Raw genomic sequence first — 19,773 nt, 5'->3', positions numbered from 1 at the left:
GATAGACGAGCTTCCACTGAAGAGGGCGGAAAGGAGATTTTGGTACCTGGGGATCCAGGTGGCTAGCAGTTGGGGGAACCTGCATAAGCTCAATTTGACACGGTTGGTGGAGCAGATGGAGGAGGAGTTCAAAAGATGGGATATGTTGCCACTCTCGCTGGCGGGTAGGGTGTAGTCGGTTAAAATGACGGTCCTTCCGAGGTTCCTCTTTGTATTCCAGTGCCTTCCCATTCTGATCCCAAAGGCCTTTTTTAAGCGGGTAAGCAGGAGTATAATGGGATTTGTGTGGGCGAATAAGACCCCGAGGGTAAAAAGAGTGTTTTTGGAGTGTAGCAGGGACAGAGGAGGGCTGGCGTAGCCGAATCTATGTGGGTATTACTGGGCTACCAATGTGGCGATGATCCGTAAGTGGGTAATGGAAGGGGAGGGGGCGGCGTGGAAGAGGCTGGAGATGGCGTCCTGTGTGGGCACGAGTCTATGGGCGCTGGTGACGGCACCGTTGCCGCTCCCGCCTACAAGGTACACCATGAGTCCGGTGGTGGCGGCGGCTCTGAAAATTTGGGGGCGGTGGAGGCGACACAGGGGTGAGGTGGGGGCCTCGGTTTGGTCCCCGATTCGGGAGAACCATCGGTTCATCCCGGAAGAATGGATGGGGGGTTTCTGAGCTGGCATCGGGCAGGAATTAAAAGAATAGGGGACCTGTTTATAGATGGGACGTTCACGAGCCTTGGGGCGCTGGAGGAGAAATTTGGGCTGCCCCCCAGAAACGCCTTCAGGTACATGCAGGTGAAGGCGTTTGTGAGACGAAAGGTGAGGGAATTCACGCTGCTTCCAGCACGAAGGATTCAGGACAGGGTGATTTCGGGTGTATGGGTTGGAGAAGGCAAGGTCTCGACGATCTCTCAGGAGATGCAGGAAGAGGAGGAGGCCTCGGTGGAGGAACTAAAAAGCAAGTGGGAAGAGGAGCTCGGGGGGGGGGGAGATAGTTGAGGGTCTGTGGGCTGATGCCCTGGGTAGGGTTAAATCTTCCTCCTCTTGCGCCAGGCTCAGCCTGATACAGTTTAAAGTTGTTCACAGGGCGCATATGGTGAGGTTGAGTAGGTTTTTTGGGGTAGAGGACAGGTGTGTGAGGTTTTCGGGGAGCCCGGCAAATCACGCCCATAGGTTCTGGGCGTGCCCAGCGCTGGATGGGTTTTGGAGGGGCTTTGCGAGGATTGTGTCCAAGGTAGTGAACACCCGGGTCATGCCGAGCTGGGGGTTAGCATTATTTGGGGTATCGGACGAGCCGGGAGTGCAGGAGGCGAAAGAGGCCGGTATTCTGGCCTTTGCGTCCCTGGTAGCCCGGCAGAGGATTCTGCTACTGTGGAAGGATGCGAAGCCCCCAAGCGTAGAAGCTTGGATTAATGACATGGCAGGGTTCATTAAATTGGAGAGGGTAAAGTTTGCCTTGCGGGGATCTGTGCAAGGGTTCCTCAGGCGGTGGCAACCGTTCCTAGACTTTCTGGCGGAACGTTAGGAGGTTAGCAGCAGCAGCAACCCGGGGGGGGGGGGGGGGGGGGGGTCCTGCGGGTATGTGTTTATCTTGTTTTGTGGGGGGGTTGGTATTTTGTGGGAATTCTCTGTATAGTTTGGGCATGCGGTGTCCTGTGTGTTTTCTTTTTTCTTTCTGTAAGGGGGGGGTTTGTTGAAAATTTGTTAAAATTGAATTAAAATATTTTTTTTTAAAGAAAGGAGAAGATGCAAGGAGATACTCAGCAGGCCACGCAGCCCCCGAGGAGAGAGGAGCAGAGCTAGCAGCTCAGGTCAATGACCTGCGGTCAAAGCTGGGGACGGGATTCATGAATGAGAGTGTCAATGATCGATTTCACCCGGAAGAGGGCTGCCCCCGCCCCCTTCTACCCTTCCAGGCTTGCCATTGGACGGAGCTGCCGCCAGGCACCGCCCCCCGCGATTGTCTCCGATTGGTGGGGAGACGAAACCCCGCCCACCTGTGGCGGGACGCTGACGTCAATGCGGCAGCAGCTGAGTGTCAAGCGCTGGATGTAGCGAGCGCTGGAGAGGGAGAGGGAGCTGGGAGCCACCCGGAGACTCTCACAGAGACACAAAGAGAGGGAGAGCCGGGCACACACAGCAGGAAGCAGGCTGCCAAGCAGCTACACAGTGCAACACACACACATAACCAGGTAAGCGACCAAGCAGCTCCTCAGCTCTTTTCACCGTGTCTTTCCCCAATGATCACATCTTCTGTCTAGTCTCTTACAACGAGAGGTTCTTGACATTTCTGATCTGCATCGTTTCTTAAAATAACATTATTGGCGAAATCATTTATTTGTGTGTGTGTATGTGTGCATCTCCGAAAGCCAGGCTGTAGTGTGTTTTTTGTATAATTCCAGTTCCTCCTCCTGCTTTGGCCGCTCGTTATTAACAAGGCTTGATCTTAAATGCTCAGCCTCTGGTGCTGCTTGGAGGCGGATTCTTTCATGCACCGAAAGTAAAGCCAACATCATTCTCTCCTCCCTGTTTTTCTTCTCCCCCCTCCCTCTCCCAGTGGAAGAAGCTGCACTCTTCGGAAAAGACATAGGGTAGCATGCCTCTAGGAGAGATGGACAAAACATGGAAAAAGAAGGAAGAAATCAAAGTGGCGTACGAGTTCAGAGAAGTCCTGGGAACGTAAGTACGGTCAGTTATGTACCGGTGTTTTCTGCCCTCTGGGAACTGATTAATTTGTTGTCGGAGGTCAGGACATCACGCCGAGATCTGAATTGATTGTCAACATAGCATGCATATCTTTAAAATAAAATGCGTATTCTGGTGGCCTGATCGTTTGGGGGTGAAGGCTTCGAGCTCCTTCTGGTGATCCGCGACTTAAATCTGAAGACGAGACACATGTGAAAGTAACTGCAGGCGGTAAAAAAGGGGGGGCAGGCGACATCGCCAGATCTGTAGCAGTATACCTCCCCCTCTGAGTCCTCAACAGTTACAAAAGGACTGTGCTCTGCTGTCTTCTGAATGGGGAATATGAAACGAAGCTTGACCGTTGAGTTACTTCAGGGAGACCCTGCCGTGGATGATAAATACCTTTTTCCGTAGCTTCAGGTTATATTCCCCAAACGTTTGCGAATATTGGAGCTTTTATTATATTTACTGATTGCTTTAACTGCATAATCCACTATTTGAGTGGCGTAACATCAATTTGTTGATTCCTACCTCCCTTTTATGATCCTTCCCACCCCTTGCTTTGAACGTTCGCCTTAAGCTATGGTTTCCAGGTGTCTTCACTCATTCGATGTGTCAGCCTAGATAGATAGCATTAGGACTTTACTCTGTGGGACATTATAACCGATCCTGAAAAAGTTCTCATCCATCTAGCTGTGTATACTCCATGGATCACTGGTGAACAATCGAAGCGGGAACACTCGCACAGAGATATACCCAAGAATTGTTATGGTTGAAGCACGTTGCACAGGCAAAAAAAAAAGATTTACTGGTCTGTCAGTCTACTACAAGTTGCAGTCTTACCCAACTATCCATTCAAAGGTTGCAACTTTGCAATGTGCATCAGGTCTTTGTAGCTTCAGTTATAATCTTGACTTGGAGCTGTATCGCCGTTCCTTCACTGTTGCTGGGTCCAAATCCTGGAACTCTCTTCCTAACAGCACTATGGGTGTATCTAAACCACTTGGACTGCAGCGATTCAAGCAAGAGGTTTGCCACCACCCCCTCAAGAACAGTTGGGGGTGGGCATCAAATGCTGACCTAGCCAGTGACGCCCACATCCCATGGACAAATAATAAAAAGATAGTGTCAAAAAACGCATTCAGGTGCTAAGTTTGGATTTTGACCTCCACTTTTGCTGCCTTCCAATCTTTCCAGCAACTCCATGTTTCTGCACCTGTCACAGCACAATATCCTATGCGACCGTGTGTCGCACCTTATTATTCCTGATCTGTCTGCAGCCTTTGACACAGTTGACTGAATCCTCCTCCTTGCTTTCTGTTGTCCAGTTGGAGGAGGGGGATTCTGCTCTCACCTGGATCCAGTCACAGAGGTGAATCACCACCAATGGTGTCCATTTCCCCTCCTGTGTGATTATCTCTGGAATCCCAGTAATTGAGTCAAGGCCCTTTCCTATTTCTTATCAATATGCTGCTCATCTGAAAGCACAAGTCTCCGGGGTCAGGGGCGCAGACTCGGGACATTTCCTGGCTCCGCATGTCCGACCTGGAAAAAACGTGAACCGGATTTTCTTTCCAGGGTGCCGGTGTCCTCGGAGTCAGGCCAGATGACCCTGGAAGGAGAACATAGGCTGCAGGGTGCGGAGGAAGGCCGGGCAGAACTAGCACTTAAGATATTTAAAAAACAATGAAACAATAAACGGCCATCTAGCCCTCATCCCTCCACCACCAACCCCCCCCCCCCACGCAGACTATGCCAGTCTATGGCCCCTCCTATCCTCAAAGCCAGTTCGTGCTCACATCCACCACCCTTTGCCCATACAAATGTCATGCTAACTCACCCATTATCCACTATGACAGACCTCAAGCCATGCTGAGATGAATTAATATAAAGTTCTAAATGTCTGTTGCAGACTTCCTTTTTTAGGTGCCAACATTCATAAAATCCATTCACTATATTTACCTTCCTTCAACCACACAATCCCTTATGAGTATAAACATTTAATTCAAGTGCATAATCCTTATATAAATAAACATTAAAATTGATTGTCTGACTATAAATAGTCTATAACAAACATGGAGCAGTCAATCAAGCTGAAATTGCAGACTGTGATAATGGATTATTGTGAAACCAGTCATGCAGCACAAATCCAGTAATGAAAACCCTCAGGCTTATGCCACCAAACAGGGTGAAATAGCAAGTAATATATTTTTTAAACACTCCATGTATTTTTCCCAAATTTTAAAGAGCATGAGTTTTAAATGCCTTGACAGTTGCCCTTGTCAGTTCATTTGGACACATTTGATAATTGTTCCTATAGGTTATTTTTGATACTTTTGACAGTCCTAATGAGCTTGACAGTTAATGAATCCATGCACTCTTTTAATGCACATTCATGCCTAATTTTAAAAATCCCAAGGGCACGCTTCCTTTCCAAAGGGCATCTGACCTCTCTGAAAGCTGTCTCGGGAGCATATCGAAAGTGGTACCCCAACTTTCCAAAGGGCTTCACAAAGTTCAGACCCGTTCCTGCCAGATTTTGGCACATGTTGTGCCACACACTTGGGCCATCAAAATTAGACATCAGTGGAAGCAGCTGCTGACTTTATGGGCAGTTGCCTCTGCAATTTGCAGATACAGGAAATACGACCGTCCCCATTCCTTCACCCGCAAAAGTAGCTGGTGCTGTGTTTGCAGGCCGGAGTTCTGATTTTTGATCTTTTCTGCCATTTACGGATCAATGGAGAGTCAATCCAGGCCACAATGGTTGAATATACACGCAGGTGACAACTAGCTTTACTTTGCCTTCACTTCTCCATTCCCTTTGATTTGCCACTCTGCTGGTCTGATATCCAGTATTAGATTAGCAGTTGTTTCCTCCAGTTAAATATTTGGAAACTGGAGCCATTATTTTCAGACCTTGCCACAAACTGCAGGCACGACTTCATCCCTCCTCCTGGCTGCTGCAGCTGACTCAGGCCATTGACAGCCTTGGCATCCTGTTGATCCGGAGAAGAGCTTCCACTTTCCATTTCCCTTACAACAACAATTTTGTTGACTCCCTCCTTAGTAACATTGCCCAACCATGCTCCTACCTCAGCTCAGCAACTGAAACTTTCATTCATGTCTTTGTTACCTCAGACTTGACTATTGCAATGCCTTTCCTGGCTAAGCGCCCATCTTTTTTTAAAATATAAATTTAGAGTACCCTATTTTTTTTTGCCAATTGAGGGGCAATTTAGCATGACCAATCCACCAACGCAGCACATCTTTGTGTTGTGGAGGTGGGTCCCACGCAGACACAGGAAGAATGTGCAAACACCACACAGACAGTAACCTGGGGCCGGGATTGAACCCGGGTCCTCGGCGCTGTGAGGCAGCAGTGCTAACCACTGAGCCACCAAGCCGCTCCTAGCTCCCATCTTGCATCCTTGGTAAGCTTGACTTCATCCAAACCTCAATTGCATGTATACTAACTGGCACTAAGTCCTGTTCCCTCATCGTACCCGCCACCTACAGTGGCTCTCAGTCCAGGAATCATGTCATTTTAAAATTCATCCCTGCAATGCTTTGAGAATTCTATTTTCCTCTATCACTGACCTATTGTGCAGAGCCAGCTTTCATCACTCCACCGTTGACTGATGTGCCTTCATCTGACTATGCCCTAAGCTCTGGAAATCCTTTCCTGAGCCCCCACCTCGAAGACAGTTCTTAAAACCTGCCTAATTGGTCAGCTAAAATAAGCAAAATATTGTGGGTGCTGGAAATTGAAACAAAAATAGAGAATGCTGGAAAAACTCAGCAAGTCTTGCACCATCTGTAGGAAGAGATAAACAAAAAAGAGTTACCGTTTCAAGTCCATCTGACTCTTCATCAGAACTTCTGGTTTGTTTGGGAAAAAAACCACAGTGTTAACTTTGAGTATTGCAGAACAAAGACACATGCTTTCATCTTCTTCTGATAGGACTCTCAATTGGAGTCCACTTGCCAACCAATCAGAACTCTCTTCTCATGCAGTTTAAACTGTTCTTCCCTTTACATTTGGTATTCTCGCAAATTGTTCTGATGAGTACAAGACAAAAAGCTTCGACAATGTGTGCCTTTTTCCAGCATACCTCACGACAGTTTGCATACCAATTTTGTTTATTTACCATAGTCTGTTTGAAAAGATTGGTTTTCCTGCTGGTCTCTGTTTCTATACTTCCTATGTCCCTAGCCTGGTTTTATTGTACGTGGCTGCATCTGATCAATTTACCTTTTTTGCTTGTCGTGTAAACAACTCGTCACACCCATAATTACAAATTTACAAGAAATGTACACGGTGACATTGCTCCCAAGTTTTTGGCAGGCTTTTGCTGTTGGCTCCTTTTGTCCAACAGATTTGCAAGCCCAATTGAGCAAGTTTCTTCCATGTGCAACTTATTTCAAGAAATAGCCAGGGATCGCAAGAAGGAATTTCTCATTTGATTTACCAATGCACAATACTATTTTTCTATTTAAATTTAAAATAAAAATGACTGACTGGACAGCAAAGAGGTGAAGTAAACTTTTGAGAGAGAAAAAGCATGCTGATTAGGAAAAAAAACAGCCTTTTCAAATAAAGTTCTCAGCTTCTTAGGGAGTATTTCAACCCTTGTATCATGAGTGAGATAAAAAAGCTTTTTTGCCCATAGAGGAAAATAGCTTTTCCATTGAAGTCGACAATCTACTGCACTCATAATGTGGTATTTACAAGTATAATTTGATAAAAAAGCAGGTTGTGTGACAATGGCATCCCAACTCCGACATGTTAGAAGCAAACCTATCAGCAATTTTAGTTGAATCATCATCGTTTATCATTTCTTAGATTTCGGGTTAAGATGAAAATCCTTAGTATGTGTGATAAAAGCTAGATTTAAATCTGATCAAATTTGAAAAACTGATAGCTGAGAACCACCCATGTGCTTTGTGAGTTTATTTTTAAACTAGCCCTTCTGTCTTTGCCTGATAGAAAATGGTCGATATTAATGGCCAGCAAAGCTTAAATTAAAATGTAGCTATGCAGCTAAACCACACATGCGATCATGGCTAAAGGTTATATATTGTTATGTACTGAAAGCTTAGATATACTTTTCTTGTACACAGTGACATGTATTAGCTTGGGAAAAGTTCTTGTGAAATAGAAGTCAGAATCTGGAGCAAAAAGAAGAAAGCTTTCGGCAACTTCATTCTAACTGGAATGTTTACTTGAATAATTTGTGAAATGTGAAGTACTGCGGAGTATAATAATAGATTCAGATTCTCTTTGCTTGAGTCCAATGCCAAACGTTCCCAAAATTCCTTCTACTTACATTCTACTCAGGGGCTGGTTTAGCACAGGGCTAAATCGCTGGCTTTGAAAACAGACCAGGGCAGGCCAGCAGCTAGGTTCAATTCCCGTACCAGCCTCCCCGAACAGGCGCCGGAATGTGGCGACTAGGGACTTTTCACAGTAACTTCATTTGAAGCCTACTCGTGACAATAAGTGATTTTCATTCATTGTATCTCTGTAAAAATAGAAAACATTCAGTTGACCTGCATCAGGTCTGTATTCTTAATTCTGTAACTTAAAAAAGAATAATTTATTTCTCCCTCTCTCGTTCTCTCTGCTGTGTCCAATCTACCCAAAATAGACCAAGTGAGCTCATGGGAATTTTTTTTTCGCAGTCCAATATATAGGAATGCAACATAGTCAGAATGAGAATCTGGGCTGGGACTCTCCCCTACCCGGCAGGGCGGGGGGTCCCGGCGGGATGGAGTGACAGGAACCACTCGATTTCTCCCCACCTTTAGGGGCCAAGCCATCACCTTGAGGGGCTAGGCCCGCGCCGCAGTGGTTGACATGCCACCGGCCGGCGGGGAAGGCCTTTGGCGCCATGCCAGCCAAGGCCGAAGGGTCGGGAGCGTCAGCGGCTGCTGACGTCATCCCCGCGCATGCGCGGTGGGGGGTCACTTCCGCATCGGCCGTCGCGGAGGCTATGGCCGAGGCGGAAGGAAAAGAGTGCCCCCCCCCCACGGCACAGGCCCGCCCGCGGATCAGTGGGCCCCGATCGCGGGCCAGGCAACCGTGGGGGCAGCCGTTGGGGCGAGATTGCCCCCCCCCAGGACCCCGGAGCCCGCCCGTGCCGCCAGTCCGGCCGGTAAGGTAGGTGGTTTGATTCACGACGGCGGGACTGGCATGACAGCAGCGGGCCTTCGATCCATCGTGGGCCGGAGAATCGCCGGGGGGGGGGGGCCGACCGGCGCGGCGCGATTCCCGCCCCCGCCGAATTTTCGGTGCCGGAGAATTCGGCGGCCGGCGGGGGCGGGTTTCACGCCGCCCCCCCCCCCCGGCGATTCTCCGACCCGGTGGGGGGTCGGAGAATCCCGCCCCAGATATTTTTAGTGAGGGCATCTGATTTTTGAGAATTATTTTCTTTTCCCCTTGGGTGGGTCTTATTGAGCTTCGGCACCCAAACACTGCCGTACGAATGTTGTGCTCTCAGGCTTTTGGCATCTCTGCCCTTTGGCGAACAGCCAGACACGAAGTCGCTCTCGGTTCACCCTTGCTTCCTTCCAGCATGTTGACCAGGCAGCTTAGTTTCATCTAGTCTCAACGTCCAGGGTGACTGAGATCAGGAACTCAATGGAACTGGAGAATAAATCTTCACCATTCTGCTGTGCGTAACTGCGCAGTAGTACACCACCCTGACCAACCTGTATTTTGATACACATGCATTTGGAATAATAAGCTTGTTTACACGTTGATCAATATTTTAGCGATAAATTTCTGTCACAGACATCGCTTTGCTTCTGAACTCTGATCTAATTTCATTTATTTATTTATAAAATTTAGAATACCCAATTATTGTTTTCCAATGAAGGGGCAATTTGGTGTGGCCAATCCACGTAACCTACACATCTTTGTGTTGTGGGGGTGAAACCCAAGAAGTCACTGGGAGAATGTGCAAACTCCACACGGACAGTGACCCAGGGCTGGGATCGAACCCGGGTCCTCAGCGCCGTAGGCAACAGTGCTAACCACCGTGCTGCCCTGTGATCTAATTTCATATGCATGCACAAGATTCCAAAAAAGTGCTAAGGGAGGCAATTAGCTTGGAATAAAGTCACACAAATTATAAAATTGAAATCCGAGGTGATTCTCGCAACTTGCGCAATCTGCTTTGCTTCTGATCTGGTTAGAAAATCATTGTAAACACATTTTATATCATAAATGACCCTTGAGTGCAACACGATAGAAGCCGAGGCCCTTAATGTTTTCGTTATTTTAATTTCAAAATAGTTTTTTCTAACCTTGCTTTCTTTGGCAATGAATTTTTATTTCCTGCATATAGATTTGTCGGAGATTAGTGTAAAGGGAGTCTTATTAATGGAGAATCTCTCCCGTATTTCACACAATACCCAGGGACTTGATGTTTGTTATTGGTCCACATGTTCAGTTTATTTCCCAATGGTGCCTTGCAAGCCACTGTCAACCCCCAGTTACACCTGACATATTGTGAAAGCTAAAGAGCATTGAGTAATTTCTGTATTCTATTATATTGGCTTCATAAGGTCATTAAAGGAATATTTGTGTTATTTGTAGCACCGTTCACAATGTCAGGGTGCTCTGAAGTGCTTTAGTGTCAATGAGTGCAGTCGCTGTTATAATAGGGAATACGTCATACAGATTTTGCACAACAATCTCCAAAGAAACTGCACTGTGACACTGACCAGATATTCTGTGTGCGTGTGTTTGTGTGTGCGTACGTACTTATGTAGTATAGGCGAACAGATGGAGATGTCATACTCATATACTCACTTAATAGCACTCCTGGTGCTGTTTAAGTAATAGAATAATGTATGTAAAGTTCTGCTCCACTGGGCTAAATTGCTTATTACCTGCACTTTACTGTTGCCCAAGGCAATGTTGGGTTTCAGATTGACAGTGAGGCAGTGGCATTTTCAGTTTCAATTAGTTTTGCAATTCCACTTTCTGTTGCCTTTCCGCTGGCTTCTCCATTACTGAGGCCCTGCATTCAGAAAACTGAGGTGGTGGGTGGGATTGAAGATTAAAAAAATAATAATAATTATGACTGGTGTGTTAGGCATGGTGACCGATTTTGGAGGTATGTGTGAATATTGCTTTGAGGAGGGAAGTCTGTCTCTGAAATGAATTATTGAGCTCATTTCACAGACTATCCCAGCAAACTACAGCCAATTGATTCAGAAACGGAGTGGAATCAGTGCCAATGGAAATATACGGAGACGCGATATTCCGGCCTCGTTGCACTCGACCTCAAGCGAAACGAGGCCGGTGAAGAGCTGGAGATGCCAAAACCGAGAATTGCGCCAGGCGGCAAACAGTTTGCGATGCAACCAGCCCGCTCCCGTAGGTGAAATCGGGACCTCGCCATAGCATGGTGAGAAACCAATTGTCACCACTTAAACCCCATTTCCATACAATTAACGAGAGCCACCCGTTATCCAACGGCCTCCTGTCATTCATCGGCCTCCCCAGCAAGTGGTCACTCTGGTGCCGATTAGTATCCTTTTGATAAACGTGAACCTGGCGGAAGGGCTTCTGTGGAGAGTTGAGGAGGTGAGTAGTCATCCTTGCTCGCAGGCAAAACGCCCGGGGGTGCTGGGGTGCTGCCCCAGTGCTCGGGGATAAAGAGTATCCGCTGAGGCCGTGACTCATGACGCCAGTATGGAGGCCGGAGACCGACTTGGGGAACCAATACAATGAGGCCCATGCTGCCACCCAGGCTGTCATTGAGCGGTGCATCGGACTCCTCAAGATGTGGTTCCGATGCCTCGACCGCTCCAGTGGTGCACTCCAGTACACCCCCCAGAGGCCAGGGAAGAACCGGAGGCTCGGCTGGAGGCTGCAGGACAGGAAGTAGCGGTGAGGGTCCTGCAAGCCCGGAGGGCCAGGGAGGCCGTCATACTCGCCTGATTCACCTTGGACGTGGCCTGGTCCATCATCGTATCCTTACCCACCCACCACCCCGATTTCCTACCCTCCCAGGATATATGGCACATCACTCCAGGGTGCTGGGACTGTGTTGGCATTGTCTGCGGGTCACTGTCGAGGGCAGGGGGGTGATGAAAACCCACAGAGAGCTGGGTGCTGATGTCCTCAAACTATGCCATAGTCTGACCCCTGCCTGTCTGCTGAGTGCTCGCTCACACCCCTCACCTACACGCAGTGATGCATTGTGGAAGAAAGTGCCAGAGGCTTCCTACTGGTTGGGCACAAGGGTGTTAATTGTTCAATACAGGTCCCCACTCTCCCGATGGTGCCCTCAGTGATCCTCAATGTGATTGGTCTTCCTAGCTCGACCATCATGTTTTCCCAGAAGGTGGAGGCAGCCAGCTGCTTACCTTGTCCCGTGACCTTCAATGTCCCTGGTGGCCGTCCTCTTGGGGCTCCAGGGCCGGAAGGCCCTGCCTCACCTGTCGACGGCACATGCACAGCTGTACCGCATTGTTCCGGTCTGCTGACCCCGAGACGCTGCCTCATCAGAGGAGTGGAACTCGGGAGAGCTGGTGGCCACCATCGCCGCCACATGGGACGGGGCTGAGTTGGCACTCAGCGCCCCCTCCTCCCGGTCGGTGCCCATAAGGCCCTGGAGTTCACTTTGGGACAGAGAAGCAGCTAGTTCGAGCCCCGGCCGCTGCTGCATCATCTGGCTCTGCCAGCCCTGGCGGCTCCCCGATGTCTGCACCATGGTGTCGACGCCCTCAGCAATGCTACTCAGTGACTGGAACAAGCTCTGCAGTGCCTCGGCAATGCCCACCTGCGACTGGGACAAGCTCTGCAGCGTATCGGCCATTCCCATCTGAGAGCGGGACATGGACCGCAGAACCTCATCAAGGTCGGCCTGGTACTGGGTGACATCCCCCAGCGAGGCAGTCATACTGCCGAGAACCTTAGACCTGGCCGTCACCGACTGCTCAGTGCCTTGGACACCTTCACTAATGGTGCCAACATAGCAGTGTTGGCCTCGGTGCCAGTCATTACCGATGCCATCTCTTGCGCCCGTAGCCTCTGGGGCTCCTCCAAGCTGACATCTCCCTCTGAATGACCCGGCCGCTCCCTAACGTTTACATCAGCTCCGGGTAAACATGTTCCAGAGGCTCAGCATCAGGCTGGGACCCAGCTGGGTCCTGGGATCCAGCAGCCCTCCAATTGCTGGCTCACCTGGGGGTCCCTGCCTCCACCAGATGTGCATTATCAGCGGTGCGGTGCTCACCAGATTGTGCCCCAGAAGCCTGTCCACTAATATTTCCCACGGAGGTGTCTGTATCTGCACTGGTGGAGGGCAGGGATGACAGCTGTGCCATGTCTATAACAGTTATAGTATTGCAGTTATTGCATCCTCGGACCAGAGAAAGAGAGGGTGAGGGGGGTGTGAATGGAGGGGGGTGTGAATGGAGGGTTGGGGTGGGGGAGGGTTAAAGTGGTGGGTGGAGGGAGAGCTGGGGGTGGAGGGAGGGTTGGGAGTCACCTGGGGGGGATGCTCCCTTGGGGGCCGGGGGCGAGGGACATTGATATCTACTCACTCTTGCTGCCACCGGTGTGGGTCTTTGACCTTCTTCCGACACTGGAGGCTAATCCTCCGGGTCACACTGCCCGAGCTGACTGCTGCCGCCACCTCGTTCCAGACAGCACTGGCTCCCTTGTGACTCACCCTCCGGGACCCCCGGGGAACAGGACATCCAGGAGCCTCCCCGGGTCATCATCACCGAATCCTGGGGCTGGTCTCCTCGACGCTAATATTGCGATCTGGCTGGGGTTGGCTGAGCAAGTGCAGCTTAAGTGCTGCTCAGCCTTGTTAGCCAGGGGCTGGCGAGCGTGGTCCCAGTGAATCAGCAAGCGAGCCACCGCTTGCAGAGAGAAGCCCATAAGTGGACCTTAACGGTGAATAGCGTTGCGGGCCTCACTGGGCACTTCCCGCTCGCTATCACGCTTCGAAATATTTCAAGAGAATCGTGACCATTATGTTGGGTTATTGTTAAAATCCTGCTGCCTCACGGCGCCGAGGACCCGGGTTCAATCCCAGCCCCGCGTCACTGTCCGTGTGGAGTTTGCACACTCTCCCCGTGTCTGCGTGGGTCTCACCCCCACAACCCAAAAAGATTTGCCAGGTAGGTGAATTGCCCACGCTAAATTGCCCCTTAATTGGAAAAAAAAAGAATTGGGTACTCTAAATTTTTTTTAAAACATACAATCTGAATGGAACAATCTGTCCTGGAAATGGAAGAGTAAAGAATCTTCCATACCTTTACCTCAACATGCTTTGCCCAAATCTTCCAGTGTATCAGCTAGTGACTGGGGCAATCAGAGTCAGACTTTCACTTTTCCAATTGGCTGCTGCTCTCCGATACCCTGAGGAACGACCCTGAGGAACGACGCCGGTGCTTGCCTGGCCTTCGCACCACCCCACTGCTGCTCTGCTCGCCCCTCGGCTCTCACTCGGGTGGCCAAGTCTCGAGCCTCGACGACCTTGTGTGCTCCTGGCTGCCTGCCTAGTTGTTGTTGCTGGCTATCTGACCTAGTAGCCTCCGCTCTGTTTGCCTGAAGATCTGCAAATTTAGATTAACCAAGGCTCTGATTGGTGTCCCCATGGTGTTCCCACCACAACGGTCACCTCTCCGTATGGGACCCCCCCCATTGGTGAGGGCCCCACACTGAAGCGCTGCATGTTTACGTCCGTCCCTGGGAGCAATATAAAAGCACTTGAGTCCTGCTTGATGCCCCCACTGTCAAATGTGAGGTGTGCTGTGCTTTCCAACACATTGATGTTCTTGGAGCGTGCTGGCAAACCTTTTGTTTTACCCCTTTGGGGAATTGGGGGGGTGGGGGGGGTGGAAGAATTGCTGAGCTGATTATCAGCCCGTTGAGCCGCATTGAATGCTCCCTCTGTGGCCAACAAGTCCTGCCATTGGATTCAAACCCCGAATATCTGGCCCAGTGGGAGCGAGGCAACCAATGTGCCACAAGGCCTCGTAGAGCTCAAAATAATAAATTATAATTATAATGCAAATGTGGGTAATACTTAGCTTATGCAGCATATACATATATGAATATATGTGTATATGCCTAATTAAATGCATTTATAGATGAGGAAATGGACTGGAAATGGTGACACTTGAGCTGATGTTCAGTTGAAACATTATTGTAGCTTGATCACCATTTACACTTTTTTCAGATATATTTTTAAACACGTTTATATATTTGCGCATTTTTCTGTATTCTAAATAAAATACTAATTTGTTTTATAACCAAATGTAATATTATTAGGAGAGCAGTTTAAAGATTTTCTTTCAAACATACTTCAACATACTTCGGAAAAGGCAGATTATTGTACAGTCAGGAAGGGGCTGTGTCAGAAATGGGTGTTTTCTGTAAAATGCCAAATGGGCACTGGCCTGCTTGTCCCAGAAGTTCTAGGGTATTTAGAACAAACTATATCCTATATTACAAGAAGTCATCCAAATAGGGGCAGGGGAGAAAAGATGGACACCAAGGTCACATCGTGTTGTACGGTGAAGAACAGAATCCATCTGACCAGTACATATGAAGTTAGCAATCGCTTATATGGTAGATCTCCCGGTTTGACTGTTTGGAACCTGCTAGCACTGGGTGTCACCTGGGGTTCAATGGGTTGCACTGTTGTTTCTAAATCTGTATGTTGTCAGTCCAAGTGTCAGTTCAAAGACTTGATCGTGAAAATTCGGGCTTCTTGTACAGTACTGAGGGAGTGCTGCATCATTGGAGGCACAGTCTTTCAGCTGAGAGATTAAACAAACCAAAGTCCTGTCTACTCTTCGACAAGCCTGTGGCACCATTTTGTGAAAGAGCAGGGGCATTTTCCACCCTGTCTTGGTCAATATTTATTTATCCATCAATCAGATTCACAAAAGCAGATTATTGGGCCATGGTAGCATTGTGGATAGCACAATTGCTTCACAGCTCCAGGGTCCCAGGTTCGATTCCGGCTTGGGTCACTGTCTGTGCGGAGTCTGCACATCCTCCCCGTGTGTGCGTGGGTTTCCTCCGTGTTATAACCTGCCTACTTACCATTGGCTGGGGACTAATGACTATCCCACAATCCCGTGGGAGTATGAGCTTCCCCAATGAGGGGGGCGGAGAAACCACTAGTAAACTCCTAGTATAAATAAGCTGGCCAGTTCAGGAACCAGGAGGAAGGAGTATGTAGCAAGGGAAGTTACTGCTACTGTTATGTATATACGTTATAGTAAATAAATGTTATTACTTTGTATCCTTAAAACTCGTGCTGGATTCTTCGAGGCCCTTACAAAACTCCGGGTGCTCCGGTTTCCTCCCACAGTCCAAAGATGTGCAGGTTAGGTGGATTGGTCATGCTAAATTGCCCTTAGTGTCCAAAATTGCCCTTAGTGTTGGGTGGGGTTACTGGGTTATGGGGATAGGGTGGAGGTGTGGATCTTGGGTAGGGTGCTCTTTCGAAGAGCCGGTGCAGACTCGATGGGCCAAATGGCCTCCTACTGCACTGTAAATTCTATGTCTATATCCAGTTGCCATTTGTGGGGGCTTGCTTTGCACAAATTGGCAGTCCCATTTTCCACATTCTCACTGACTGTACTTCAAAAGTAGCTGTAGAGCACTTTTGGACATCCTGAGGTTGGGTTGTGAAAGATGCTATCTAAATTTCCTTTCCTTTCTTTAAACAATTGATTAACTTGCTACTTGGCCTCTTCTCATTGTTAAAGAAAGAATGGTGGTTCCTTTTGTTTTGTTCCATTTGTTGATTCTTCAACCCATATGAGCATGGGGTGGAGAGTTGTGCAGCTATTTAAAATGCTGGTGAATTTTAAGGAGCGGAGTTCAATAGCCCAGTCATAAAGCCTTCCATTGGATCCTTTAATAGTTAACCAGTTAAGGATAAAAGCAGCTCATTAATATCATTCTCCATTCTGGGCCAATTATCTTACAATAATGGGGAGCTATGAAAGTAACCATGACAGCTGAATACCAATCACTGTTAATGATTGGGTTACAATCCCAGTTGATGATATAGCTGGACAGGAAGATCCCAGAATGGAACCCTGGCTCAAAAGACTGTGGGCGAGATTCTCCGTTTCCCGACGGCGATTTCATAACCGGCGATCGGGCAGAGAATCCCTTTTCCCGATGGAAACGGGAGCGACGCCTGTTTTACGCCTCTGAAATAGCGTACACCGTTGGGACGTTTAGCACACTGGTCCCAGCCGTGAGGGAACCCGGCGTGGCGGCTGCGGACTGTGTCCAGCGCCGCCACAGTTGGGCGGGAGCTGTGCTGCCGGTCAGGGGGGCTTCTGTGAGGGCTGGAGGGACTGGAGGAGGGTGCCCAGGGGCGCACTATCTAGCAGGTCGGGTCAGCGCATGGCCGGCGCTATGTGTGTATGGCGCGACCACTGCAGGTCATAGCCGGGCACATACGCGACCACGGACCCGGCAATTCTGCGGCCGTTTATTTAGTGGAAGTCGGGCATTTACGTGGCGCGGCTGCTAGCCCCTCACCGGCCGCAGCATCGGTAAGGGAGTGGCGCCGATTTTTTCCACATAAAGCTCCACAGATCATCCGCACTTAAGCTCAGAATCGGAGAATCTGGCCCTGTAACTTTTACTTTTTTTCATAAAACACAAAGTAACAGTCACATGATCGCTCATTAGTTTCAACAAGGAAAAAAATCTTAAACATGAAAAAATTGGGCTTTTCACAGTAACTTCATTGAAGCCTACTTGTGACAATAAGCAATTTCCATTTCCTTTACCCCCATCCCCCATTTTAGCTTAACAAATACACACAGATTTTAAGATTAACATGGATTACAAAGTACATCTTAAGCTACAATGGTTCCATTGAAAGTCCTTTTTAAGCACCTAGATTTGCAGGGGTCAAACTCCAGACTCCTGAACCCAAGTTAGTGTCTGTGCTTATCTCCTCTGAAACCCACCCACCAAATGATTCTTATACCATGAGCCACCTTGTCTCACTGAACTCTGGCTTCCACAGGAGTGATTTGAAAGTCCGCTTTCAAAAAGTCACACTTTCAAATCATCTTTTAAATTATGCTTTCCCTCCGCTGCTTCCATCAAGGTTTCGCTTTCAGCTTTTACACCTCTCCCTTCAGGTTTCATTTGCCTTAAAGGCCTTTACACAAACTCTTGAGGTCCAGCCATCGATTTTCATTATTATTTCAAATAATGTCTCCCAAACTTTGGTACATTCTCTCAAACATTAGCACTAAGGCACGGTGACACAGTGGTTAGCACTGCTATCTCACAGCACCAGGGACCCAGGTTCGATCCTGACATCTGGTGACTGTCTGTGCGGAGTCTGCACGTTCTCGCCGTGTCCGCGTGGATTTCCTCCGCTGATCCGGTTTCCTCCCACAGTCCAAAGACGTACAGGTTAGGTGGAATGGCCATGCTAAATTGACCCTTAGTGTCCAAAGGTTAGGTAGGATTACAGGGATGGGGGTTAGGTGTGGTTATGGGGATAGGGCAGGGGATTGAGCCTGGGTAGGGTGCTCTTTCGGAGGGTCGGTGCAGACTTGATGGGCCGAATGGCCTCCTTCTGTACAGTCAAGATTTTATGATACTGTAGGTATCTTTCTGGCCTCATGATCCAATGTCTTTTCAACGCTCTGTGACTTTACTGAGCAGTAATCTGTTCCGGTTCCCAGTTTCCTCTGTTCCGTTAACTCCAGACTTCTTGGAAACCTCTCTTCATTTCTCTAGTTTCCTTAACTAGCTGGACTTTAGATCTCTGGCAGCTATTTTCTTAACCATTTCTCCATGGTATGGTGTTTCTTCTAGCAAGGCTGAGAGAGATGTTCCCTCTCTAGCATTTCAAAACCAACTGCTTCCAGCAGTGCTGTCACTATCTACCTATCTCCAGCTGCAATCAAATTAGCTAAACTAAAACCTCAAAGCCTCTTTACCGTACAAGGACCTGTGATGAATGGAGGATTTTAGCACCATTGGATTCAAAATATTGGAGCAATTTAAGTGTTAAAATTCTGGGGCTATACTGTTTGACTGCAGTGGTCATGTATGGGTTTTTAAAAAAATAATTTTGTTTTTCAGGGTCTAGGAGCTTATAGGAGCCAGATGGTAAAAAAGTGACCGGAGGAATGTGTTTTTCAGTCCGGGCTAATGTATTGTGGTTTGACTGGGAATATTTCTCATCTTGGGGGAGATGATGTCATTGCTGGGTGGAGCTAAGGGATTCAGAGACTTTTTGAAAAAGCTTTCGACAGGAGTTTAAGTCTGATCTGTCTGACACGGAGTCCACAATTCTCTCCTAGTAGGATAGTTACAAAAGAGTAATAATATTTAAAGCAGAGGAGTCTTGTCTGAGGACGAGGAAGAAGCTGAAATAAGTCAGTTGAAACAACGTTTTGAAGACATCTAACCAGAGTCTGCAGGGGTTCTAACAGGAACACAATTCTGTTCTGTGAAACAAGTGTTACTCTATGCCAAGCTGATTTTAAGATGGATTGAGACCTGTATGTTTCTTTTTGTGTTGTTTAAAGGGGAATTGAGTGGTAGTGTCTAAGGGGGAATGGCAAGCTGTACATTGCAGGTATGAAGTTAAAGAGTTTAATATTGTATTCATTATAAAGTTTTGTTTTTAATAAAATACCAAAGCTCTATTTTTTCATGCACTCACTCCTGGAGCGAATCATTCTTTCCACAATCTTGTAAAATAAACTAAAATATTGGGGTTTCGATCCAGTAAACTAGCCACTGTTGCGGTCTGGTCTGAGATTGTAACAGTCCCAGTTGCTGAGCAACCACTGCTAGTTTATTTTACTCTTTGCGCCATAGCCCTCTCTAAGCTCAATAGAGACACAGTTGGAATTGAAACCGACCTCCACAAACTCCTTTTTGTCCAACAAACTATAGGTTTTACCCTTCCCGACACAGAAACATTTAAATCTGTACCTTACTCCTGATGCTTACCAATACAAATATAAATCTCCTAAAACTACCTTTATTTTTTTGCAATAATGTAGTGTCAGTTGGGGTTTTCAAAATTAAATTTGTTTGTTATAAGCAGC

General features: G+C 48.0%; 1 protein-coding gene across 1 annotated transcript in view; it reads left to right on the top strand.

The window, feature by feature from the left end:
• Positions 1 to 2,016: 2,016 nt before the first annotated feature.
• LOC140388490 (calcium/calmodulin-dependent protein kinase type 1-like) overlaps positions 2,017 to 19,773 on the top strand; it is a 315,146-nt gene continuing 297,389 nt past the window's right edge. Inside the window, exons 1-2 of the mRNA XM_072472766.1 lie at positions 2,017 to 2,183; positions 2,549 to 2,670. Coding sequence (XP_072328867.1) covers positions 2,588 to 2,670 — 83 coding nt within the window. The 5' untranslated portion in view covers positions 2,017 to 2,183; positions 2,549 to 2,587. The remainder of the gene's footprint in view (positions 2,184 to 2,548; positions 2,671 to 19,773) is intronic.

This window comes from Scyliorhinus torazame, chromosome 13 (genome assembly GCF_047496885.1).
Source record: "Scyliorhinus torazame isolate Kashiwa2021f chromosome 13, sScyTor2.1, whole genome shotgun sequence".
Taxonomy (NCBI): Eukaryota; Metazoa; Chordata; class Chondrichthyes; order Carcharhiniformes; family Scyliorhinidae; genus Scyliorhinus; species Scyliorhinus torazame.
This window is presented reverse-complemented; position numbering and strand designations above follow the sequence as displayed.